Raw genomic sequence first — 27946 nt, forward strand, 5'->3', positions numbered from 1 at the left:
CTAGTCTTCGCTGTTTCCGAGCGCACTAATTTCCTGCTTAATACTTTATTTTGGGTTGAACTGTGCAACCACAAAGGTCCATTTCTCTGAGAGATTGCCTTCCATCTCTACTCAAAGGGTCTTTGATACTACCAATTTGCATGGGTTCTGAGCCATCAGCAGTTTTTGCGGTTTCCATCTTCTTTTCTCTAATGACCACCACTCGGGTGTTTAAACGTCCCAGTCAGTCCGCCTTTCAGACAACCGATGATCCATACTGACCACTAGATCAATCAGTTCATCACATGAATCAGGAGGATTCACTACTTGTGTTAACAAGTCTTTTAATTCATCCCTTAATCCTCTGTACAACAGTGAGCTACGCTTGCTTTCTGGCCGTTCAGATTCCACTATCAGCCTATTAAAGGCTGTGATATAAGTCAATAGATCCTTACTACCTTGCTTTAGGTTCAGAATATCTGCATCCACATACTGCATGAACGCGTGTCGGTCAAATATTTTCTTCATTTCAGCCTTGAAATTTGTGTACTTATAAAGTATAGGATCATCTTGTTCAACCAAAGGGGTATACCAGGAAGCTGCAGTTCCACATAGGTAGGATAATACAAAAGCCATCTTTGCTCGTTCATTGGGAAAATATGTGGGTTTATAAATAAAGTGTAGTTGGCACTGATTACTAAACGTCGTTAATTTTGCCTGTTCTTCGGTACATCTTTCTGGAGGAGCTAAGGGGATAGCAGAAGGTGTACTAACATGGATCACTTAGTACCCTGAAGCAGTAGTACCACCGGAGGTGGAAGGTTATGAAAAAGCAAAATTGGTTGGATTAAAATCTTGACCAGTACCCCTTAAAGGGGATTCTGTTGCACCCAGTGGTGGCCGGCAAGTTGATAGAGTGGCGTGGTGGGGGGGAGGTGGGAAACGGGGAGGGGGTGGGAGACCAATAAATTAAAAAAAAATAACACTTACCTGCTCGCCGCATCGCACTGCTCGCTTCTCCAGCCACAGGCTCCCAGAGTGCACTGCGGGTGATCCCGACGCTGCGTTCATGCAGCTGAAAGCAGCAAAGACTGGCCTGAGCGCCGACGATTTGCGCCGCCACTCAGACTGGGAGCCTGTGCTTGCTCTCTCCAACCCTGCAATGCAGCTGGGGTTGGAAAAAGCTTCACTGTAAATGTGGGTTTGGCCAGCCTCAGACAGCTGGTCTCACTCGGGGCAGGAAGAATATCGTGGGCATGTTGTTCTGTCAGGCACTCACCTGAAGTTCCCATAGGAGTGAGCTGGAGGGTGCAATGCTAGGTCCTAACTCCACCACCAGGCGCAAGCTACCTGATCTATAAGTAGTCAAGGTAACTCTAGCCCTATGAGGAAGAGGGGAATGGATGAAAAAAGACTGTTCCTAGCACTTTCTCGTGGTATCTTCTAACAGTCTGCCAAGGAGTATTCGCTCTGGTTCCACTTTCCTATAAAAGCATGGAGAGACCCTGGTTAGCTCTATGTGGGAATAGTGTTCCCTCACCTTCTGACCAGTAGTGACAGGCTGTACCTGCTTATTCCCAGGCTGTACTAGTTATTCTAAAAGTGATCTGTTGGGAAGTGGGCTGAGGTAACAGCAGAAATCTTTGGAAGTGGCAAAACCTTGACAAACATGAACAGAGATAAATTAAGAGTGGTCACTCGGTCTAAGCAATGTATACCTATATGTATCATCCATTCATCAATGGGTCAAGGGACTGAAATACATACCACAAGGCTACTGGACATCATCTTGAACCTATGAACCAAAAGCTTTTAAAGAATTTAAGAAGGTTATTCAGAAATATCTAAAATTAATAATCCAAAAGTACATTCTACGTATATTCCATCTCTATGTAGTCTTAATCCTTCTGTTGAATCACTTGAAGTTAATAATGCTGTAGGTAACACTGTAAGTTATTTGCACTCATTATGGTTACTCTGCACATAGCATGCAAACAAATAATATAACATTCAGTACAATAACCAAAGTTGATTAACAATAATTAGTGAAAAAATGCATGCATGATAATGACGTGGGACATGGGGTTTTAGACTGTTCTTGGGGTGACAGTTTATCGCTTGTTAGTGTCCACTGTCAGCAAACCTTTTGCATTTTGCAGGTTTCCACAATTTGTTAAGAAGGAAAACGCCTTCCTGCAATAGCATTCCGATGACTGGAATCACAACTCAGTCTTAAATAAGTATATAGCTGACGCAAGCGTGTGTTACTGCCCGATATTCAATAATCGTGTTTTCGCTTCCCTCAAGGACTCCGCGCGACACACTGAATCGAGTGAACCATTGCAACAAAAGAATGAAAGCCGCTACTGAAGACGCAGTGGAAATCTGGAAATAGGTAAAGTAAGACCGGGCAAGCTCAGGTTCACAGAAGGCTAGAACGACAAGCACTGTGCAAATGTTGGGTGCAGCTTAATAACTGTCTGCCTCCAGCCACTCCCAACATGTCCACAGAGTATCGCTGGACTGTTACGTGATGTCAGCACTTGTGCAGAAGTGGCACTGAGTGACCTCCTCTTTGCCATTGGAGGTCTACAAGTGCGTGCGATGGGCCGCTGTAGAAATCAGGGAAGTCTCTTTACCCTCAATAGGGATCTGCAGTCCTGTACTAGTGGCAAGGGCGAAACACGCCAGACAAGCACAGGTCTTGCAAAAGACTTTGTACAACAGCAGCACTATAACTGACGCCACGTGCCCCCAGGCTCCTTCCCCTTAAAATCTTTAAAAGTATTGTGGCACCATTCCAATGAGTTCTCACCTGCCTGTCATCTAAAGAAATGCACCATTGCCGTACAATCTGTAATGATTTCCATACTCCAACCTCTTCGGACCCCATCTTCATCTCCACTTTTATGGAGAAAGGCACAGTGTTCCAGTAATCAGTAAATGCGTGCTATCCCTGGCAGGTGGAAAACCAACTGTCGATCCACCAAACTCCAACCCTCACATTCCGATATAGTACCCCCAGAGTAACCAGGCAACCATACTTCTGATAACTCATACTAAATACTTAAAGCAATATACAACAGAAGAGATACAGGAAGACTAATGACAGCAGGAAACAAAATCAACATGCAACAAAGTATAGAAGTATAATTTTGGGTGTATGTTCAGGTTTTGTCTCTCCCAAAATCATTTTTCCCCATACATTCCAAAGGAAAATTTGTACATGTCTCTTGATTCAACAAATATTCCGTCATTCGGATTTCCTTAGGCTGACAGCACTTAAAAAGGAAATTGTGCTCTAGACCAGAAGGAGGGAAACGTGACAACATCCCAGTATAAATGCATGCCAGGCTCTTTTTACCAAATACCATCAGAATTAGAGAAATATAGGAAAGATATGGTTTTATTTTTACCTTCAAGGATTCTGGAAAGTTTTTCACAAGAAGCCTCTCTAGTGTCGCTAGCTTGTGGGAACAATTCAACGGGAACATTCCGAAAACAAGAAAGAGATAATGGCCTCCTTGTGCAGTTACTGGGAAGTAAAGCAGAGAGTAAAGCTAGAATTAAAACAGTACTTAAGATTTGGATGTCTATCCAAGCAGGGGTTCCAAGTATGCCATAAACATCAAGAAGGAACTTCAGTTTACTCTGGCCCAAATAGAATTACCAGAGATGCAATACACTTACTTTTGGCTGCACAACCATTTTCACATTCTGCAGTCCTACAACTGTCTGTTGTTGTATGTAAGATGGATTAAAATGTAGCTTCTGAGATATACAAAATTTAAAGAAAACTGTTCTGTGGATAAGATAACAAAGGTTTAAAGACCTCTCCTGTCTCAGCATTTACAGTCTACCATTTGGCACTCATGAGAGGCATGCCCTCTGGACTTGTTACTTCACACACTCAACCTTTAACTGTATTTGATAAATCAGATTGTTCAGGATTGGCAAAACCTACATATGTTAAACTTATTTCTAGTTTTAATTGCTGTAAGAACTATGTATTGCTAAAATTATCAGTTGTTTGAAATGTCTTTTTCCTTCCCAAAGTTCAGCAGTCTGTGCCCTATTTCTTCGAAGGTTGATTCTGGGAACTCACTGTAGCTGGGCCATCCAACCGCTTCGATTTACTGGCAGCAGGGGATAAGTACTGTCCCCGGGCTGCTACTAAACAGTCGATTTTGATAGCGACTTCTAACCACAAATTCCTCACCTTTTGAGTACTTCCCCAAAAACGTTTGAGTAGTACTTCTGCGCACCACCAGGTAGCGCCCCGCAGCTTCACACTCATGCCGTTCCACTCCAGAGATGATGTGTGAATGGCATCACTCCCACACAGTCAGTTCCTTCCTTTCCCGGCCATCCAGCACGGATCGAGAGCTACCTAATGTTTCTTTCAACAGGCCTCGAAAAATCCTAAAAATGTTACTATACCTGCAGGTCTAGTAACTTAAATAATCTACTCAACCTAATTATAATGCTCTCGGCCCATAAACCGGTTTCAAATTATGTGATCCTGGGCAAGTATTTTAATTCACTGAGCCGCCATTTTCCTCTTTATCACACATGAGAGCACATTCAAATACACAAGTTCAACATGTCTGCTGTGCAGAGAACTTTTGTGTATGATTTATTAGACTAAACTTTAGCTCCATATATAATACAAATCTAGCCACATATTATTATTATTATTATGGAGATTTCTAAAGCGCCTGGTTACGCGCACCGGCGTGTCCCCGCGCTGTGGTGAGAGACAGTGAGTAGGCCAACAAGCCACTAATGGAGTGTAGAGCAGAATAAATGGGTTTTAAGAGCTCTCCGAAGGAAACACATGGCCCCTGACTTGCCGGCCCCTTACTTGCCTCCGTTCATTAACCGTATTGTCATCAGCGCGGAGGATGCTTCTCAAATCATGTTTAAACTGTCACTTTTAACAAATATATAACTAAAGCATAAAGTAGCAGCACTCTGTCATTTTCAATCAGCTGATTTTACATTGAAATGGCCACAAAAACTCACTGGCATGTGGTTTTACAACTATATAGTGTACAATGTCTGGAAATCGAGTTTCTGCAAATATTTGTAATTTGCACATCACCAAGTAAACTGTTCTTATTTTTTTGTTCCTATATAAGTCTTTGTTTGCATCACACTTCTGAATTACACAAAAAAGTTATTTCATAATTACTGATATATTTTTAAATACTTGTACTATACATTTACAAGATGTTTAAATGCTGTGTTATTAAACACCCTGACATTTTACAGCCTTTTGTTTCACAATTATTGTCAGATAACTCACTTGACAAGTACTAACTATAATAAGAGAAAGAAAATTAAACACCATTTCTAGGAACAGATAAGCCACAATTAGTAAAGACAAACTGACATTTAACCTCTGTCCTTGAACCGACAGAAAATGTATCAAGACAAAAAGAAGATTTAAAGGTGTCTTTATTGCTCATTCACTTTCTGAATGAACAGAACACATGTTCCTTTCAGCTTTTTGGAAACCCAATGCGTAAGGGACATATCATCTCCCAAGAAGACTGGTTGAAAACCTGTAGGGACTATCCCAAGCAAATATCTGTGACAGATTGACTGGATACTCGCTCGCTCTGTTGTTGCCTAGTACTGCATTGCCGCTGCTACTGCTAGCTAGACAAGGAGACAAGGAGAATCGAGCGCCGATCGCCGCCGCCGAATGCCGTGCAGAGCCACAGCCACAGCTACAGCTAACGGAGGACTACGGAGCACCGCCGTGTGCACGCGCCGCATAGCCCAGATTAAAGACGCCGACAGTAACCGGTGGCGGGCCCACCGAGACCCGCTCCTCCCCCCCTGCCACACAGAAGAGAAGCGAAGCGCATGGTGTGGGGCCGGACAGGGCAGCCAGTAGCCGGTGGGGAAAGAACCGGAAAAACAAACGCCCGCGAAAAACTCAAAAAAACGCGGTGGGCGTTAGTGACTCCCCTGCAGAACCCCCTAATCCCTCGCCCTTGTGGAGGCCCCCTCGTGGAGGCAAGTCAGAGGGGGCTCTTGCATAGCCCTGCATAGCGCTGCCAGTAAGCTGCAGTGAAATTTGAACAGTGGCCCAGGAGCAGGAGGGGCAGACTGCATTGGAGTAAAGGAATCTGGACAATTGGACATCTGGACCAGCCAGCAAAAGTGACCCTAGGCTCATACACCTGTGGCACCTGAACAGACAAGGCGCCAAGAACTGAAGGGTGAGCCTAGAGTCCCGGACACAGATCCTACATAGCACAAGGAGTGCAAGTGCTGGGAAAAAAAGCCAGGAAAGTCACCGGAGGAGAAGAAAATAAATGTGGCAAGGCAGGCAGGCGGTCGAAAGGCACAACAGAGGTAAGTGAAAGGTTTTTAAGCATAACAAAGTAATTTCAAACAAATCGGAGAAATAATAACAGTAGTACTACAGTTTAAGTAATATATTTAAAGAGATGGCACCGAAAAGAGGGCAAAAATTGCGTTCAGAGGATGGGACAGAGAAGAGTAAACAACTGGAGGGCTCAATATCATTAGAAGAGAGCCAAGAAAGCCAAGCCTCCATTACGGATAATAGTAAGGGACGACGCAAGAAAAGAAAAGTTAAAAGAGCGATTAAAACCGCCCAACAGGCTAAAAGGGGTTGCGCTCCAACGACCTCCAAGCAGCAAGATAATATGTCAGCGTCCAAATATATAAAGGACTTCGCGGGGAAACATTACAAACCCACGGATCCAGCATTAAACCTTGATCAAGAGGGAGCTATGAGGTAGACGGCTCGAAGGGCGGAGAAAAGACGGGGGCAGCTGGCACGAGTCAGATAAGCAAAATCATGGAGGAACTCCCCGAATAAGACTTCCCAGACAGAGAGGATGGAAGGGATGATCCCATATTGATAAACCTAACGCTCGAGTCAAAATCTCCATATATCAGCCCCTCGCCTCATCATCCCCAAAAATGTTCTTGTCACAATCATTGGGAAATGAAGAAAGAAGGGGAAATGAAAGCCAGAGCTATGTTGGGGGGGTGCATCAGACCAACCGCTGCAGCAACAAAAGACCCCTAACCACCAATCACAGCGAGAGAGTATAAGAACCAGTCTGCATACAAACTTAGAAAGAAGCATTGCACAGGATTTGGACCAATCCATATCGCCCACAACATCACTGGTGGATCTAATATTGATGTTACAAAAGATACTACAGGGAATCTTAGAAGTAACTCTTTCAAATAATGGAGTAATGAAAGCGCAGAAACTGTACTTAAAAAAGATCGGAGAGGAACTATCCGAGATAAAAAACCAAATGCCAAATATGATGCCAAGAAGTATAACATCTCCCTTCGATGGAAACGCAGAGAATGTACCAGCTGAAGCCCTCATGGTAAACCCTGCAGGGTCACCCCACCCCACAGATCAATGCATAAGAAACGACTCTGTCGAAGCATTAGATAATGTATATATCTCTAGACACCCAATGCTGATAAAAAGGAGAGGGGTGTATGCAGTGGCTACCAAAAGGAATAGGTTTGGAAAGAAGGGTGCATCAAACCCAAGAGGAAAGAGAAAAGGGAAGCTAACAGAAGGGGAGGCACAGCCAGGTCTAAACCCCCTAGCCCCGTCATACGTTTCGCAATCGGAGCCTAAAACAACAAAAACCCCGACAGTACCAAGTAAAAACGGGAGAACCAAGGGGACAAAAGAGAAACCTGTAACAGCCAACACTGGGAAGCAGAAGGAAAGGAAAGCTACAGAACATTCCAGTAAGGGCCGTAGACCTGATAGCCCTCAGAGACAGGCACCATCTGGTGAGGGAAGCAACGGATGGGTGATAGGGAGAACAAAGGCAAGACAGCAAAAAACCGAAACTCCCAAGGAAGTGCAAGTGACAGATAAAAATAAATGGGTATTCTTGGATCAGATATGGAAAAAGGGAAAGCCGGAAAAGAAAATGAACCCCCTAAACAGAGCACAGATACTCTCCACTTTCGCCAAATGTAGTAGCCTAAGTGGGATCAGTACAAATGACCTCCGGCAAATCGGGTTTGTAGAGAACAGAAAGGGGAAAGAAATAACAACAAGCATTTACAATGCAATGGTTTTGCCTTTGTTAAAGTTAGAGCTATTGGCATTGCTCTTGACATTGCTATTTTTTTTTTAACATAAATAAATGGCATTGTCATTTACAATGCCAATAGCTTAATCTCTCGCAAATGCCACACACAAACACCCACGTAGAGCCCCCTCCACACACACACACACACAGAGCCCTCCACACACACACCCACACAGAGCACCCCCCACACACCCACACAGAGCCCCCCACACACACACCCACACAGAGCCCCCCACACACAGAGCCCCCCCACACACACCCACACAGAGCCCCCCACACACTGCGAGCCCCCCCACACACTGCGAGCCCCCCCCACACACTGCGAGCCCCCCCACACACACACTGCATCATTTTAGCTCTCATTGAGGTGCTATTGGCACCTTGCATAAACTGAATAACTTGGACTTACACATTTGTTTTTTTTCACTTAAGCCCCACAAACACTACTGACAAGCCTGGACTAAAGGCACCTTCACACATGAGGTTTTATGCATTTTCCGACCCAGGTATAATTAAAGTAGTTTTTCGCCATACAAGGACACAAGGGCAGAGACTGCTGGTAACTGTTTCAATGGGGCACAGCCTTCCGTCTCACAAGCATCATGTATATGTTTCTCTGGGAAACACCAGCTAGACTTCAGAAAACACCCCCAGCCTTCAGACAGCAGCCCCAGCCAGCACCTCCCAGCCTCAGACATCCCCTCCCAGCCTTCAGAAAGCACCCCCTCGGACTTAAGACCAATTACTTAAAATTAGAATGAATAACGCAAGTCGGCTAATATTCAGGCCCTGGTGTGGTACTCTGAGATGAAATCATTATGTGCCAACGGCCACAACGATACTCGCCCATCCAAAAGACCAGCGCGAGTGAATTAAGGCGCCAACACGGTCCCGTCGCTCACTCCAAAATCGCCACCCTCCAAAACCTCAATCACCGCACCATCCCCCATAAAAACACAGTTCATGATTTCATTAATTGCCAGAATGCACAGTAGAGCATCAGCGTGCTATCCCTGTATGTTCGGGAAGAAACTCCCAGTTTGAAGCGCTTCTAACCATAAGGCAATGATTGGTCTTTGCCCGGCACCTCATGGGATGGTGGAGCTGCCAGTCTTTGAGTGAATCTAAAGCTATGCCCAACACACGAGTGAGGAGATCATGGAAAAAACAACACACTGTATAACAGCCTCAGCGGCACAGCATGACCAATCCAAGCTCGAGGCTTGAAATAATGTGTGTAGAGTTGGGAGAATGAGGGTAAAGACAAGGTGATCGCCAGAAGAGGCGCATTTCATAAAAGTTGAATTACCAAAGCTTCCAAAACTAATCTCCGCTTGGTATATTCAAGAGCGGGCTGACCTGCTGATTCATACCGTAAAACAAAGCTTGCCAAATTGTAAAAATAAGATGCTGTAGAGACAGGCTCTGGGCACATAAATATTCAACAGCTGATCGGTTCTTCCAGAAGTCTTAGTGATATGCAAAACATCAGACGGATTTTACATTAGCGTTATGAAGCTCTGTTGCTTCAGGGCTGTAATTGAGCTCAAGAAGGAAAAATATGCACAATTATCACTTAAAACAATTATTCCCCACTATAAATAACGGAACATGCTCGCTAGTAGCCCCTGCGTAGAATGTCCCCTCTCTCGCGCTCTCTTTTCCCGCCCTCATTTTGTCAGCTTTTAACACACACGGATTTCAAGTACCGCTTCTGCCAAAGAAATCGAGGTCACACCCAGGAAACAACAATAACTGGGGGGACCAGACGCTGAGGGATAATGCCCGGGGCGGTTTGGATGCGAAGCTGCCTGTGGCGTACAGAGCACCTCACTCTGGAGGGTAGAGGTGTGTCTGCCCTTGGTGAGGGATCACAAGATGGCAACGAAATCTCTTGTGCAAGAGCAAGCCACAAGGGCGAGTATAGGCTGCGGAATGGTGAGGTGCTTCTAATGAGGGCCTATAGTCAGTGTTTACTTTGGAAGAGGATAATTGCATACCGGGCGAGCGATCACTACAACATCATCCCAAAGACGGCCGGCCCCACAGCGCCCGAGGCCGGCATTACTCAAGACATAATCTCACTTGCAATCACGCCGCCAGGCGGAGCAGGATTTCTGTGTGCACGAGGCCTGTTTGACCATTGCGCAGCTGCCGCCCATCACAATCATCCGCGCGCTCCGAGAGGACACTGCTGCGTCTGCCAGACAGAGAGGTTTATTTGATAATGGTGTTTACACAATCACACACAGGTAGCTTTGGTTGTAAAAACCGCGTGCCTGATTAATCGACAAAGTTAAAGCCCCACTCACCACTCGAGCATCCCATGTGCAGTAAAGACGCAACAACAAGACATGTACGCCGCCACCAAAGCCCCTCAAAGTTCTCAGCCGGGAGGAATAATTTATCTCCCTGACATTTGAAAATTGATAAATGAAGATCACCACGAAACGTCATGCGCATCTCCTTAATGCCGCAGACATACAACTAGCAAATTAAATGCACGTCCTTGCAAGATTGGATGTGAAAAATTACACAAAACAATGTTTTTATGAAATGCCCTCCGCCGATACAATCGTGTGAAACTTGAAAGACAGGCAATGTTCCCACCAAACGAATTCGAGCTACGTATCGCACCAGAAGGAGACTCGTACGAGCAAGAGACGCCTTGTCAATGATGCAGCGCACCTCCCGTTCACAACATTATGGCGCTACACTGCTTCCCTGAAATTCCCACAATGCACTTCACCATACCAAACCGGGGGGGAGGGGGGGGGGGGGCTGTAAACACATTAAGAATTAAGGTGACTTCTCACGGACTGCAGGGTACTGTACAACACAATTTCCTATTCTCGATGCAGCGCACCTCCCGTTCACAACATTATGACGCTACACTGCTTCCCTGAAATTCCCACAATGCACTTCTCCACTTCACCATACCAAACGGGGGGGGGGGGCTGTAAACACATTAAGAATTAGGTGACTTCTCACGGACTGCAGGGTACTGTACAACACAATTTCCTATTCTCGCAAGACCCCCGCGTGCCTCTGCATCCTAACATTCACCCGCCCGGACTGCATCGTATCACCCCATCGCCGACTGTAAACTCACCAGCCGCTGAAACCACACGGGAACGAAAGCAACAGCACCCGACGCCAGACAAGCCCCTGACGGGGCAAACTGACCCCTGCACTCACCGCAAAGTCGCTGTCCGGAACACAACAAGCAGGGGAACCGACAGGTGCCAGACATGGAAAGACCGCACTCTAAAATCAGCGGCCGGGCAGTGCAGCGAGGCAGGCAAGCGTTAAGCCTCGCCGAATTTGAATGCGCCTCTTGCCAGCATTCTGGGAGCCCGGTTTCACATTTTAAAAAGGGGGGGGAGGGCCGCGACCTTTACGTGAGTAAAGGTCGCGGCCCTCCCCCCCCTCGCAAAACGGCGCTTCGTTCACCGTGCCCCTCAGCAGTGGCACACGCGCCAACCGGCTCCCCTTAGACCACGATCGGCTTCCCCTAGGCAGTGTTGCCAGATTTTTTCACAACTTTCAAGCCCAAAAGCAACGAAACGGTAGGCCAAAGTAGCAAAAAGTAGCCCAATTTTGCCACTCCATTAACTTACGTGTAGCCTGACTAGAACATTCACAAATACACTTCTATTTCATGGATTATATGTTTACCTCCCACATTAATCAGATAACTTACATTTTGTACACTGAAATCAAAGTTGGTCTGTCAGGAAAACTGTCACTCACTTGATATCGCATGGTGTGGACAAATGGGTGAGAGGGAGTGAGCGGCTGAGCAGCACAGACTATGTCGGAAAATGATAGTGTTCAGCCTGGATAGGTCAGTGGGTTGTGCGCCTACTGCAGAGACTGCCCTTTAGCCTCCAGGCAGTGGTTCCAATCCCAGCTGGGCTAACCTGGCCCTTCATCCTTCTGAAGTCAGCACAGTAGGCAGCATAGCAGTGTATGTCTGTCACGTGCTCAGGAGAGACAGTGCAGGTTCTGCCGAGTGGTCTGTGAGTTAGGGTGACCAACTGGCATTGGTGCAAATTCAGGACGGTGAGTGTAAAAATTCAGGACAAAGGGTCAAAATTCAGGACACAAATTCAGGACAGGAGGTCAAAATTCAGGACAAAACTTCAGGACAAAATGCAAGTTTTACAGATACAACAGAGGTCGCGCAATAGTATATAAGTAAGCACAGCCATTTCCAAACATATTCAACCATTCCATCTATCATTTCACTCATCCATCCCTTCATCTATCCTTTCACTCATCCTCCATTATCCATCCATCCATTTATCCACCCTTTCACCCTATCCATCTGTACACTTATCCATCCACTCTTCATCCCATCCATCCATTCACTCATCCATCCAGCCATTTACCCTTTCACCAATCCGGCCGTACTTTCACTTACTAATCCTTCCACCCATCCACTCTTTTAGTCATCCATCCATCCTCCCTTTCTCTCTCTCCATCGACCCTTTCACTTAGCCATCCTTCCATCCATCCATAAATCCATCTACTAATCCACTCATGAATCCATCCATTGACCCTATCACTCATCCATCTATCTATCATTTCACTCCTTCACACATCTATTCATCCTTTTGTCCATCTACCCTCCCTTTCACTCACTCATCCATCCTTACACCCACCCTTTCACTCATACGTCCATTCATTCACCCATGCCCTTATCAATCCATCATTTCACTCATCCACCCACCCATTATCCACCCAACCATCCACCCACCCATCCATCCTTTCACCCACCCATCATCCATCCATCCTTTCACCCACCCACTCATCATCCAACCATCCATCCATCACCCACCCACTCTCCATCCATCCATCCTTTCACCCACCATCCATCCATCCGTCCTTCCCCTCATCATCCATCCATCCATCTGTGCGTGCTTACCCTCATCATCCATGCACAGGAGCCCTCACAGATGGGGGGGGGGGCTGGACTGGAGCCACCACATGGGGTGGCAGGAGCCATCACTGAGGGGAGGGCAAGAGAGGGAACAGGATCCACCAGGGTGGGCATAGGGGTGGCATGCAGTATTCTAGTATCATCTTGGGCTCCTCGCCCCCTCCTGCACAAGACAACGAGAAGACAGGTTCTCTGTCCAATGTGCCACCCCCCACTGTGATGTACAGTACTTACAGGAGATACTCTAAGAGAACTGATTGAACTGATTGTCCTCCATACTTTGTTAATCAGTGTGGGTGCGATTGTGCTATTTCTTTATTTTATCACATTATAGACTGCATGTTTGAAGAACCGAGGTTTGCTTACAATTTAGTGACAGTAATTAAGCTCGGTGAAGGGTAATATGGTGAGGAAATGAGGTAGAGTTCAGCAGATAGTGACGCCGGGGGTACAGGAACTTCCTGAAAGATGGAGAGGAGAGTGTCGAAGCCGGAGGGGATGTGGTGTCTTGGGGGCGTGGCATGGTTCCTCACTGCGCTAATGATTTGGGTCACAGTCTATGGCTGCCGAGGAGACCGCGCAACCCTTCACTCCAACTTGTACACAGCAACACACATTAGTTGCCGAAATGTGGATATGAGCATCCAACGCACAGATGTGCAATGCTCTTCACATACAAGGACATCTATCGACATAAAGATTGGTGATGCCATAGTGGCCTAATGCAAAAATACACACGGACAGCATCATTGCAATAACTGACACTGAGGAGTCATTTTCACTCAATAGCTACAGTCAGAATTCAAGCCCCCCACACTCTTACTGAATGTGGGACATATGGGATAAAACCACGAACGTTTCAAAAAGCAAGACAAGCGCCCAGGGTGTCTACTGAAATCAGGACTAATGTTCGGAAACACACTCTTCTGCTCAAATGATAAATTGAAAGGGGCAGTATGCCTGGGTGGGATATTATTAACTTCCACCCAATTATAACCTTCACCCGGGTTTCCCAGGTGTGAGAACAACGGAACTGATTTTACTTGCCGTTAAAATCACACCAGGGTTAGGCTGCAAGCACAATCTGGCCTTGGCTCCTGGTCCCCGCCCGCCTGTCCCTCCCCCACCCTCTTTTCATGTCACAGGGTACCAAGGAACGCTCACCACTGCCAGCATACAGGCCCTGTTGTGTCCTTACACCATCCCCACCTCAGCTTCTCGGAGCAGTTGTTTAAAGTAAGCACATTAATTTGTAAAATATGAAGTGCAGGTGCTGAAATATTTTTCGGAGGCCACACCCACGTTTTCAGGCCCCGCCCACTCTCGACACAGGCTCCACCCACTGTATTAGCCCCACCCACATCTTCAAGTGGCACTGCTAAAAGTCAAATATAATACCTGATCTGAATTTCAGAAAGGGAGCCTTCGTAAGGTTTTGATAGGAGGTTCCCCGTGGCGTGAACCATTTTGAAAAAGATGAAAGCAAATGTGCATTTAAATCACAAGTTTGGAATAAATTAGCTAAAACCACTAATGCATTGAAATGGACAATTTCAGTGCTCTGCTCTGTGTGCTGATTTGGGGAAAAGGACAATACTGGGGGTAGCTAGGGCATGCCATTTTTCACAGAGTCTATGATTTCAAAGGTACAACTTTGACATAGCTTAAGTTATATGACAAAATAAAACCCAATGTTGTGAAAACACTAGTCCAAACAGATAAACTGAATAAAATCATGCAATACACTTGAATGAGTCAGTCAGCCACTGTCACTTCCAGAGTCCTCACCCATCTGATGCTCCGCCATCTCATCTCTCTCTCTCTCTTGCTATCTGACCTCACGGCTCACGCTCTCACCCCAATTTACCTCGGTCTCTCAGACAGTGCTAGTGTTAAGCAGCACCACCAACTAGGGGGATATACATACTACAACAGGGCACAGACATATGATTTGTAGCAAGAGAGGCAGATTGCACAGAACAAGTAGTGTGCATGCTTTTACAGTCTTTCATATACTCAAGATCACAGGAAAACATTTGTGAGCTCAGCTGCCACAACTTTTTTATAATTATATTTAATTTATGCCTGTGTTCAAATAAACTGCATACGCACTGTACATAATTTGTATACACTGCAAACGTGCACAGTTAGGTTTCAAAGAACAGGATTACTCATACAGTCATACAAATGAGAAGTTACTTCAGGGCAGAAATCCATTTGTGCAAATAACCTGCTCAATTTAAATATATAAACACGTTTAATAACAAGCATTTGCAATGCTAGGTCTCGCATTTACGCAAGTTTAAGCTATTGGCATTGTAAATGAAAATAAATGCCTTTTATTTATGTTTTACAAAGAAATAAAAGGCAGTGTCATTTGCAATGTCAATAGCTCAAACTCGTATAAATGCGAGACCTAATTGCATTGCAAATTCTTGATTTTTTTATAGCTGCTTCCACCATGTTGCCAGACCTCATGCATCATGTCCATATGGTAAACCACAAACAACACCCTTTAAACCATCCTCTACTGGGGGGGGGGGAGGGACGAGGGGGGCCTGATGCAAATTAAGGTACTTCACAACCTCCCTCGGGTAAAAATCATACAACAACAAGGCCTGCTGTGCAGTGGAGGTTTAATAAAAATACATTTCCTGGGACAGTTTATAAAAGAGATGCAGCCTGCTGCCTTTCATACATAAAGACTAGAGACTTTGACGCATAGCCCTTGGTGGCGGTGCATACACCGGTGGCGTAACGCTAAAAAGGATTCCCCCCTGGGCCCCCGACAGAGCTTGAAATTGGAAGCAGTAGCACCTAAGCGCCTACCTAGCCCAGAGTTATTTAGGCTGTGGCTGGGCAAATAACAAACAAACACCTACAACCAGGCAACGGCTGCTTCTCAATTCCTGGAAAGCGAAGAACCAGCACAAACTACTGCAGTTTGTAACAGGGCCCAAGTTCCAACCTTCATTTTGTTACATTCCTTCTCGTTTTAATGCATGATGTAAATGAGAGGTAAGTAACCCTCACAAAATATCATTCTGAGTAGACTTTACAATTGCTCTAATTTTTGAACCAGATATTTATTGAAATAGACTCACTAGACGACTTTGTAAAATGTTATAAAAACATTTCTGGCATTTTAATCGACAGTACTTTGTGTGCTGGGGGCTCTGAGTATTCATAGTTACCATGTTATTCTATTTTTTTAGTGATATGCGAGTTATTCTATGTTTTGGTACTTTTGGGGGGAAAAATTTTTAATAAAGATTTGCGAAACAAAAAAAAGCAAAACCTCAAGTCCCACAATGGTTATTAACACCCCTTGGAAAAATTAACCGGCAGAAGAATGTACGAAGCAGCAGATGAACTGTCTGAAAAGCCACTGAAAAGGAAATGCAGTCTGCTGGCACATGGCACTCTTCTTCCTGAAACCATTATCGGCCCTAAAGATGGTGAGATTCAGGCGGAGGCTGAGCGCTGGTAGCCCAATTTTGATATGCTTTGTCTTGGAGTTGGAACAGGTGCCGCGCCGCCGCCAATGCCTGAGGGCTCGGGGTTCCCGCCACTTCCATATGCTGATTTTATGTATATGGTGGTGTAATGTTGCTTTGTGTTGTGAAAACCCAATAAAAACATTTTTTTTAAAGAAATGTGGAAAAAGAACCTCAGTGTAATTGAAGACAACCAGGACTTTAAGTCTCAGAAAGTACTGGGTTAGTCAATAAAATTACAGGACCCCTGATAACTGAGTTTAACTCATCTAGCAATTCATATATCGGAGCGAACAACGATTGGGGACATCCTCTTACGGTCAGTAGAGCCTTACGGGCGCCAGGGCTACACACAGTGTACTACCTAGTTGTAGTGGTACGGAGACCAAAAAGAAAAGTGTCACGTGTAAACTTCAGACACTTCTGCCATTTTACCCAACGTCGTTGCACTCTGGAACTTTTAGATTAACTTTCCTTAAAGTAAGGTCTCAACTCTCATAATGCGTAAGCAAAGCACTGTTGGCTTGCCTAGGAATGGGCTCGTGACAGGCGGTGCAGTGCCTCATTAGGAATGTGTCACGCAGATCGGTGACCGAGCGCAGGGACATGGTCACAGCCACAGTGGGCCGGGCGCCTCCCCCGGGTAACCGCAGGTCTGTGACGCTGCTGCGAGGCACTTGCTCATTTTCCCCGCACACTCACACATGTTTTTTGAATCCTGGCTGGGAGATATCCTAATTAATAACATACCTCTGCGGGGACGGGTAGGTCAAGCCAGGTTCCCTATATGTGGAGCAATGAGCATACTTGAGAGAGAGAGGGTCGAGGAGCCCTGAGCTCCCAGTATGTGTATGTGCAGGCATAGTGCATACATAGGCATGGCTCCTGCAAAACATTCGTGGCTCGAGCAGTTGCTCGAAGTTTTCAAAAATAGCTTCAATACTGTTTTGCACTGTTGTTGCTGCTCGAGTGATAGGAAATCGAGCAGACAGATTTTGTTTATCATGTAAAGATTTTTTTGCACGAGGTGACGAGGGCAAAAGTGGAGGAATATTATTGTGAGCCATAATTTGAGCATATAATATATATTAAGCGTGCGTATTATAAATATATTTTTTCTATTGTGGCATATATTTTATTTCCAGTTTGCCACCAAGAATCTCATCCCCATTTTCCACCCTTCCTTCATCGTCCACCACCACCAGAATAAAACAAAGTGTGGGAGTGGGAGATCAGATCATCAGATGGATCACACAGATGATCAGACTGGCTGACCGACTGGGTCAGCTTGCTAACTTAAGCGTAACTTAAAGTTTAGTGCTGCACTGCTGCTGCCTGCTTCTGTACTGTTCTTCTCTGCTTAATTTGTATTTTTTCTTACCGTGCGTTATCGTGGTGGTAGGGCCGGTCGGCAGGCCAGAGGACACTGGACACACACTGAGTACCCTGCTGCAGCCCAGCCCAGGCCAGCTCTCTCTGCCAGTGCCCAACCAAGTACCGTCGTCACCGTCGACTGGTCGCCGCCGTACTCGTTGGTGGCGGCGGGGGGCCGGGGGCTAAGGCTAACTTATGTGGACTGGTGTGGACGTGGTCTGGTCAATGGGGCCTGACTCGTGGCGTGGGGAGCTGCTGCAGCTTGCCGCCTGTAACTGCGCAGCGCGGTTATGCTGGGGCGTGGGCGTGGGCGTGGCTCATGGCTGCAACTGGTGAGGCAGAGCCAAGTGAAAAAAATCTGCGCGCGCTTCCGCGCGCACAGCCCCTGCCCCCCTACTGTGGCCCCAACCCCCATCAGAACCTCCAGAGCAGCTCCAGCCAGCCCCCAGCCCCCACCAACTTCCGCGACCCGCCCACCCAAAACAGAAACTATTAACAACTACTGCTGTCACGTGGCAGGCCGGCCCAGTCACCATGATGATGAAAAACGAAAGTAGTTAGTTAAGATTCTTAAGAAACGAAAGTTACGAAGTAAAAAATAAGTAGTGCACACACACACATTATATTTTTTTAATCCTATATTTCATTTATTATTCTGATGATTCAATCACTGACTGATAATGATAAATAATCTAATCTCTCTTTGACTGTCTTGGCCTTGGGGGCGACGACGGGCGAGGCTCAGTCAACAACACAACTTGCAAGTAAGTGTGAAGAAGACTCTAAGAGAAGACGGCCGCCGTCACCGGCCCGGTTGATTGATGACTCACTGAGTCAGTTTGAAATTGACACAGAGACTCTGGCTCGCCTCGGCGGCCGGGCGGCGGCCGCGGGAACGGGATATTGACACAGATTGATTGAATGCAGGTCGCGTCTCGTGGGTCGGACTCTCGGTACCAGGCAGAAATTAGAATGAACACACACCACACACACTCACGCTGCAGGGCGAGGCGCCGAGGCGAGCCTTTGGCCTGCAGTGCTGCACAGAGACAGACAGAGAGTACAGAAGCACCTGGGTGAACAAAAAAAACATCATGGGTGTCGGCGTACGCACAGGCACAGCAGATGATTCATAGACCCGGCCCTGACATTTAAGTGCCGGTGCTAAGCACCGGATAGCACCGGCACAAATTAAGCACTGCTGCCCATCCCCCCCCCCATCCTGTGTGTCAGCCCGGGCTGAGACAGGTTCGGGGCTGGCTGGCGACGTCTAATTGCAGCCGCACCCAAGTACTTCACAGGTCTTTAAAAGACTGAGTACTTGTAAATGAGGCTTTTGTTGTATTTTCATTCACTTTTTTAACGTTTTGTTGTGTGGGGAACAAAGAGAGCGGGTGGGGGCAACTACCAGCCGCAGGAGAACTTAACACTGTCCTGGTCTTCTACGGGCACGGAGGAAAAGACAGAGCCATTTCCTTCTCTGCCTTTTCCGCCCTTTCCCAAAAGCCGAGCGTTAACTATCGGCATTGGCATTTCTGCAGCTCGGGACGCATGTTTAAAAGAAGAAAGTATGGGAACGGAATCTATAAAATTCAAGAAGTAGGGGCACGCCGTGCCCTCCCGACCCCGTCCACTTCCACCACTGAGTGAAATCGCCCATTGGGCGTGGCGCTTGCAATACAAAATAGGCGCTTGCTCTTCTTCTGAGGAGGGAAGAGGGGCATGTGGGCCCTGGAGCGAGAAACCTTAATGCACGGGAGAGGGCTTACCTCGAGCTCTGAACTCGCACTCGACTGCTGCCCTGACTCCTTCACAACGATAGTGTGATCTTGGGCACCGGCACAAATTAAGCACTCACCTTTAAACTTGCTGGGGACGGCCGCCGGTGCAATCTGAAGAGTTCACGGGAGAGGAGGGGCTGGGGCCGGGAGGAGCAGCTGACTGCAGGGAGGGCACAGGGCAGGCTGAGGCTGCTACAAGTCGAAGGCCAAAGACGAGGAGCCACGCAGAGGCCTCGCAGTCCGTACTCGCAGCGCAGCTCGGAAGTTGAAAAGGAGGAAGTGGGGGGGGGGGGGTCCCAAAGATAAAAGGCAAAGATATGGGGCGGGGCAGTACCCTACCTGACGCGCGCACCACTGAGTAAATAATCTGACCCACGATTGGGTCACAGGAACCCCAGGGCAGGTCAGCACACTTTTGGGGGCAGGTCGGGAAGTCGCTTCTGGTATAGCAGGACCCTCATTGGAAGCAGCTTCCCGCCTGCAAAGATATACAGCCCTGCAGGTGTTACTTGTGGGCAGGGGCCGCAGGGCACAGACACTTAAGGTCAAAAAGGGGTGTGACGAAGAAGGCAACCATCGGCTGCAGCGTGGGCGGGGCGGCGCCGCACAAAGCTTTGAATCCGCCGCACACTCGACGGAATCTAGCCCAAATTTCAGCAGCCCGCCCAACAAGGTTTTTTCTCGCGCAATCAGGCAAAATATCGCCCAATTGTGCGAGATATAGCCCAATCTGGCAACCCTGCCCCTAGGATCAAAATCCCACCAATAGGCAGGAAGGCAGGAACACCGGCAATGCCGGACCAGATTCGGGGGCATTCTCGGCTTTTGGCTGACGTAGCGTGACGTCGCCAAAAGCCAAAGAATCTCGGGAACGCCCCCGAATCTGGTCCGGCATTGACGGACAGGCCCCTCGTCCAATGGCTAGCCTCCATTTATGGAGCTAGCCAATCGGAGGAGGGGGCGTATCCCGACCCACACACACAACTCAAGAGGTTTTTTTGGCACATGCGCAAAGCGCATTGCCAGTCAAAACCTAAAAATGTCACTCCACTCAGACCTGGTAAAAAAGGCAATCTTGAAAGCAACAAATGAGATAAACCAAGAGGGAATAAAGATAATACCAGAGAGAGAAGTAATGGTACCCATTGATAACACATTCTTAAAACATCATGCAGGCCTAGGGAGGAGGCAAGTGAAACTATATAGTGATATCGAAGGAAATCGTAGCTGCCTGAACATCGTAATAGACAACACAGGTAATGAGGCTCCCTGGGATAATTGGTCCCTTGGTAGTTGCTCAGCAGGGGATGATAACGAGAGCGATACGGAGGAAGAAGTAGAAGAAGTAGAAGAGGGTGGCTTAAGCGAAGTAGAATAGGACGGGGGGTGCCGCAAAGTCTAGGTCTCATAACCTGGAATGTGAATGGGCTAGGCAATGAAATAAAGCGAGAACATATAAAGGAAATAGTAAATAATGTGGACATTGCCTGCCTGCAAGAGACCTGGACATGCGACGAAACCCCAATCTTTGAGGGATATTTACAGCTAAGTCGTCCGGCCACGAAAAAAAGCTTTGGCCGACCTTCGGGGGGACTGATGATATTGGTATCAACAAAAGTTCTGAGAGAAGTTACACCGATAAAAACAAAATGTAAATGGGTCCAAGCATGCAGAATAGAATTATTGGCAGTGGAAATGAAGCACAAAATGTTGTCTGTGTTAAATGTATACATGCAGTGGGATAACAGAGCAGAGTATGAAAATGAGCTGAGGCTTTTCAAGGAGGATGTTGATAACAAACTAGAAAAATATGCATTGGATATACTGATAATAATGGGGGATTTTAACCATAAATTAGATCCTAAGAAGGCTGACCTCTGGAATAGAGAACTGTTAGAGGTGTATGGAATAAACCCTGCTATCTTTCCAGTCGTAGAGATATCAAAACAGGAAACCGAACTAGTACACGTTCTGGGCGGTAGGGGATTCCAATGCGCGGAATGGCAGACTGAAGACAGATTGCCCAGCAGGGAAGACCTTTAAATTAGGCTCACAGAACTGCCCAATAGACTATATGTTTTTACAAGCCTGGAATTTCCCCCTAGTGCAAGAATTTAGGATAGAACAAAAGGAGGTCAGCGATCATAATCTATTACACCTAATATTATCTGGGGGAAGTAAACCGAGTAGAGACAAAGTGCTCTACCAGGAGGTTGAGTATCCCAAACGGGTGTCGACACGTTTGACGGAGGAATATCAGGAAAAACTAAAGGCCATGCAATTTAAGATCGAGTCTGGAAACTTAGAGAACAAAAACTTGGAATGGTTCATAGAAAAGTTGGAAGAAGTGGTCCAGTGCCTAAGAATAGAACTAAAAAGGAACAAAAATTCTAGTGTAAAATCGCCCAGCCGAGTAAAATGGTTCTCTGCTGAGTGCCAATCTAAAAAAAGGGAGATACGGGCAGCACAAAGAAGACAAAAAAAGAGCTTCACACATGAGAGACAGGTACATATAAACAACTTGAAAAGAGATTTTTTTAAAATGACAGACAATGTGAAAAGGATATATAAAGATAAATGTTGGTTGAACCTGTTAGAAGCAATTGAAGAGAAAAACCTTAGACACTTTTGGAAATTGGTAAAGGCTGCAATTGGCCCAATAGATGGGGAATTAAAATGTGTAGTCCGCGAGGCTGCATGGGAGGAGTATATAAGAAAACTGTACGGGCTAAGAGCTCCGAGAGATCTCGAAGATAATGAAAAGTGGCAAGAAATTTCTGAAGATCTCAAAGCTATGTTTAAAGAAAAACAGGTAGAGCTTACAATAAGAGAACTGAAGTTAACCCGTGCGGCAGGACCCGACAACCTCCCTGCAATAATATTAAAATCGGAAGTAAATTGGTGGGCAAGATTTTTTACACAGATGTTTCATGTAATTCTTACTGAAGGCATAATGCCACCTAACTGGAAGGGCGCAATAATTAGGCCAATCCACAAAAAAGGGAATATGGAGGAACCACAGAATTACCGATTAATCAACCTCCTAGATATAGGAGAGAAAGTTTTCTCAAAAATTGTTTTGAAACAACTAAATGCATGGGTAAAGGAGTTCCACATTGTACCCATAGAACAGGGAGGATTCAGAGAAGGACATTCCACGATTGATCATGGTATTGCACTATAGGCCATGGCGAAGAAGTCGACGGAACAAAATGGCAAGTTATGCTGTTGTTTCGTCGACTTCCGAGCCGCATTCGACTCAGTCGATCGGGACGGTTTATGGGAATCTCTGATGAAGGCAAATATCCCTAAAGACCTCTTGACCATAATAAAGGAATTGCATAGAGGAAATTGGGCGCAAGTCATTAAGGATACCGAGGGATCTTTGACGAAAAAAATACCAATAGATAATGGTCTAAGACAGGGTTGTGTTCTGGCCCCGCAGTTATTTTCCATTTTTCTGTCAGATCTCCCGGCCTACCTAGAGGTAGAGGGTAGTGCAAGGCCGAGAATGGATGGTAACAAGGTGCCCTGTTTACTCTATGCAGATGACCTAGTAATAGTGGATCAGACCGAAAGAGGCCTCCAAAGAAAGCTTAATGCTTTCAATGCATACTGTGCAAGAAAATTCCTAACAGTTAACTTAGACAAAACAAAAATTTTATGTTTTGGGAAAAAGATAAATAGGTTTAACTGGTATATAGGGGATCTTAAACTTGAGACGGTAAATGAATACCGATACCTGGGAATATGGTTTGACAGGACATTGAATTGGTGTACCCACTTGGATTCACAAAAAGCTAAAGCACATGCTTCAATTTGTGGACTAAAAATGTTCAATAGGGACTACGGAGAAATGTCACATCGACCAATGTTAAGAGCTTTTGAGGCAATGATCCCCCCCCCCCCCCCCCCCAAGTCCTATATGGAGCAGAGATCCTTTATTTGAGCGGTAAGGGATCTTGGGACTTGGTGGAGGGGAAATGTCTAAAAAGCCTTCTATCTCTCCCACAATCGTCTGGTTCAAGCCATAAGAACTGAAATAGGTACAAAGTCATGGGATATACAAAATCAAATGGCACTAATTAGACTTTGGAATCGATTTGAAGATTTAGAAGGACAAAAAGTTGCCCAATGGTGTAGGAGAGAAATTCAAAAGAGTGACCTAAAATGGGCAAAAGCGTGTAGAGAAAGACTGATGCAAATCTGTAAAAGGTTAAAGGTGGAGGTGTCCCAGGAAACACTCCAAGTATCATGCACTAAGAGAGAGTTGAAAGTAAAAGGGAAGGAAATAAGCAGAAGCATTGATATGGGATACTCAGAGAAGAAGAAATCAGTAACATATATGTTGAAAGCCTGGTCCAATGAAAACTGGTTTCCTTACCTAGACATTCTTCCCAACCGTAACTACAGGCAGGAGATACTAAGGCTGCGGATAGGGATCCACCCATGGCTAATGAATAAAAACTGGAAAGCACAAATGCTAGATCAGGCAGGGTGTTGCAGGTGTAGCTTAGGTTGCAAAGAAGATCTGTTACATATCCTACTTGATTGTCTGTCATTCTTAGAACAGCGGAAAATGTGGCTGCGTCCGGTTTTTATAAAATACGATGCAAGGACAAGGGCGCAGGCAACAAATTTACTATCAGAAATCCCAACTATTGACATTGCAATTGCCTTGGGGAAATATATAAAGGCGATGTTAAGTGCACTAAGAGGAAAAGAATAATCTGTAGTACTGCATGAACTCCAACATGAAGGAAATGATACAAGAACTAAGGAAAGAAATGAGTTTTAAATGTAAGAATAAGCTTTTATCGTAAGATGTATGTTTTTTTAATGAAATTGTTATACGTACAAAAGGTATATAAGAGTTTTAATTGACATTTGATTAATTTTACATTGTTTTATGGGTTCTATGGGATATTTTAAACTTGTGATACTGCTTATTGCTATTGTTTAAAGACTATGGTCTTAATAAACAAATATTTTTGACTTGACTGTGACAGATCCCCATCAGGTTTGCCTGGGGGGCCTGCAGTCGGTTCACAACTCAAAGGCTTGTAGTGATTGTGTAATGTATCCAAAGGCCATTCGGGACCACAAAGCGAACTCTATGTTGTAAAGCATCGAAAGACCCCACATTGGTATACATCCAAGTCCGCAGGTCAGTCTTGTTCCAGAAGTCAGACCCAAGGTCGCTCGCCTTCGCACTCAATATCCTCAGTTAAGTCAAAGAAAATTTTTTTTAAAAAATCAAGCATGACGAGGCCCCTTTCTACCACTCTTGTACAACTAAGAAGGAACAAGGGCATTGTCATACCTTTCGATCTCATTGCCAAAGTTAGTCAAACTCAGAGCCTAAACTGCAACTTGTCCCAACAAACAGTTTCCTGAACCATCTGCAACAGCAAGGCAGATCCAAGAGTTCTGCGAAGCCATGGTGTGACTCTTTGGATTCCTTCCGACTCCCTCTGGCACGTCACTGTGTCCCACGGAAATGAGGGGCCCACTATCTGGGATACCGTCCGCTGGTTTAACCTTGGCACCAGTTGAACCTTCAGACTTCATCACCAGGCCTCTATCGGTGCCCTTCCTAACACAGCCACTGGCTCCATATTTCACGCTAGTCCCCAGAAAGTTGGCATTGATGCCAACTCTCTCAACACCAGAGGACGAGGCACAACCCATCGTGCTCTCCGACTTAGAGCCGGTGCCGACCAGACCTCAACAAAGGTCACGCTCGACACCCATTCCTGATTCACTTCACATCCTGATCCCACAGGACAAGCCTCATATGCTGCATTCATTATTTGGAACAGCATCTGATATTGACCATGACGTTGGAGATGAGTTTGGCCAACCTTAACCACTTGAACGCTATGGGGATTTTTCCCCTGTGCTGGAAATCCAGGAACATCATTATTCATGACGAGCTGGGCTCGTCATCAGTGTAGCAGGAGGCTACTGCATGACGAGCCCAGCTCGTCATGAGCGTGGAAGGGGTTAAGATGAGGAAAATTGGCATGAGGACCACAAGGATACTAGTGGCTCTGATACTTCTCCTGACTACGACCTAAATTCACTAAAGAGAGTGCCTCCTTTGCAATGGTTGTGCAGAAGAAGGCGGAGGTTTTCAACCTCCATCTCCCAACTCTGGAAGTTAAAACAAGCATTCTATATCCAGTTCTCTAACCATAGTTGACAAGTACTGAGCCCCTGTTGCCCTTTAACAAGGCCCTCACCAATGTACTCTTAGGACCTGGGACAAATATTGCTCTGGTAATCTGGTGATTTGCCAGATTGTACTGCGCCATTGTCCTGCCCCTGACGAACCCGCTTTCTTGACTCAACACAATTCCTCTGAGAGCTCAGTGGTGCAAAATTTCATCAGCAGAAAGGAATCTAATGCTTTCCCCAACTACTTGCCAGGATAGGGATTCTACTAGAGTGGAGACCTTTTGGAAGAGGGTATTTTCCTCCAGATGTTTTGCTCTGTCAGTTAGTGGTGGTATTCCCAGGCTCTCTGGGACTCTGCAGCTCAAGTCCTTCCTGGTATCTCGAAGAAGCTTTGTGCTGTAATGTCTCAAGCCATCCAAGATGGCTCTGATGCTGCAATGTTTACCATTTACTGGGGTCGGGATACCACAGATTCCTTTGGTTGGGCCATTGGGACTAACGTCGCTATCTACTGCCATGCCTGGATAATATCTTCGAGTTTCTCCAGCGATGACCTGTCATCACTAATGGATATGACCTTTAATGGTACTCGCCTTTTCGGGGATCAAGTAGACCCCGCGACGTGGGCGTTTCAAGATCAGCAGGACCACAGCTTGCTCCTTGTGCTTAGCAGCTCAGCCAAACCAACCCCATCAGCTCTTTCAATATTTCCACAGCTATGGCAGCGATATCCCATAGAGACAGCCACTTCACCTTCAGCAGGGTTTCCAGCCTTTTCGTGGCCGAGGGCATGGCACCCATCGATTCCCCAGTCAGGGACAGCATGCCAGTTTGTCTACCCCATGCCCTCCGCAGTCTCACCTGCCAAACCTCTTTAGCATGCCCTTAGCAGGGCATAGCCACCCGGTTACATAATTTTTACTGGGTTAACAGGCCATAACATCAGACAGTGGGTCCTGCAGACCGGCCAGAGGTGGTACGTCCTACCCTCACTTGCCGCTCCAAAACAACTTCCACCATCTGTGGAGCACCTGATGGAGGACCCTCTGTCAGTGCAAACTCTTTTGGCCATTAAGACTACTAAGAAGGAACCTGCATCAGAAATAGGTTGTGGCTGTTACTTCTTTACTTCCTGGTACCAAAGAAAGGTGGAGGCCTTCATCCTATTTCAGACCTGTGCCCTCTCAATATCTTCCCCCAGAAGGACAAATTCCAGATGCTCACCCTTCCCTAGGTCTCGTCTGTCCTTGGCCCTGGAAACTGAATGGAAGCAATGGACCAGCGGAACGCAATTTTTCCATATTCCTGTCCTGCTGTTCCATGGGCACTACCTGCAGTTCGTGGTGGGATAGTAACATTTTCAGTTTGCTTTGCTCCTCAGCACCTCTCTAGTGTTCACAAAAGTAATGGCTGTGGTTGCAGCACATCTTCAGACGTTAGGGGTCCCAGTCTTCACCCTACCATGGAGACTGGCTGCTGAAAGTGGCCTCGCCCAAGCAGTCATCACCCACCTCCATACTATGGCGAACCTCCTGACATATGTGGGATTCACTATCTATGTGCTGAAGTCACACCTGACTCCTTCTCAGACACTCCCTTTCATCAGGGCCTCTTGCATCCAGCTGATCAAGCACACCAGGTGGCATTTGCGGGCTCTGCAGAGGGCCCAACATGGGATCTCTCAGGCTATGTGATTTCGAAGGAGACTACAAAAGTCCTGCAGCAGCGGTTTCTGGACTGTGAGTAGGTCAGTGGCATGGCCCTCTCCCTACCCTACCCCACCCACAGCTGACGGCGGTGAACGAAGTATCATTTCTGAGTTGGAGCAGCCACCGTAGAGAGGTGGAGATCGGAGACCTCTGGTGGAGTCCAGGCTCCATATCAACATTCTGGAGGTGAGGGCCATACAGTTGGCATTAAGAGTACTTCTTCAGTCTGATTCTGATTTTCTGTTTTTGAAATTTATATAGCGCTCGAATGCCAAAGGGCGTCTAGGCACTGCAACAGCGGAATCTCCCAAAACTACGTGAAGGAAAGGATCTAGTTTGAGAAAAGCCAGGTTTTCAG

General features: G+C 46.2%; 1 protein-coding gene across 1 annotated transcript in view; it reads right to left on the minus strand.

Annotated features, from left to right (window-relative positions):
• LOC144818443 (glycine N-phenylacetyltransferase-like) overlaps window positions 1-27946 on the minus strand; it is a 224123-nt gene that overhangs the window by 162052 nt on the left and 34125 nt on the right. Inside the window, exon 2 of the mRNA XM_078675864.1 lies at window positions 3396-3514. Within this exon, the coding sequence (XP_078531990.1) occupies window positions 3396-3473 (78 nt within the window). The 5' untranslated portion in view covers window positions 3474-3514. The remainder of the gene's footprint in view (window positions 1-3395; window positions 3515-27946) is intronic.

Source organism: Lissotriton helveticus, chromosome 2_1, assembly GCF_964261635.1.
Source record: "Lissotriton helveticus chromosome 2_1, aLisHel1.1, whole genome shotgun sequence".
NCBI lineage: Eukaryota > Metazoa > Chordata > Amphibia > Caudata > Salamandridae > Lissotriton > Lissotriton helveticus.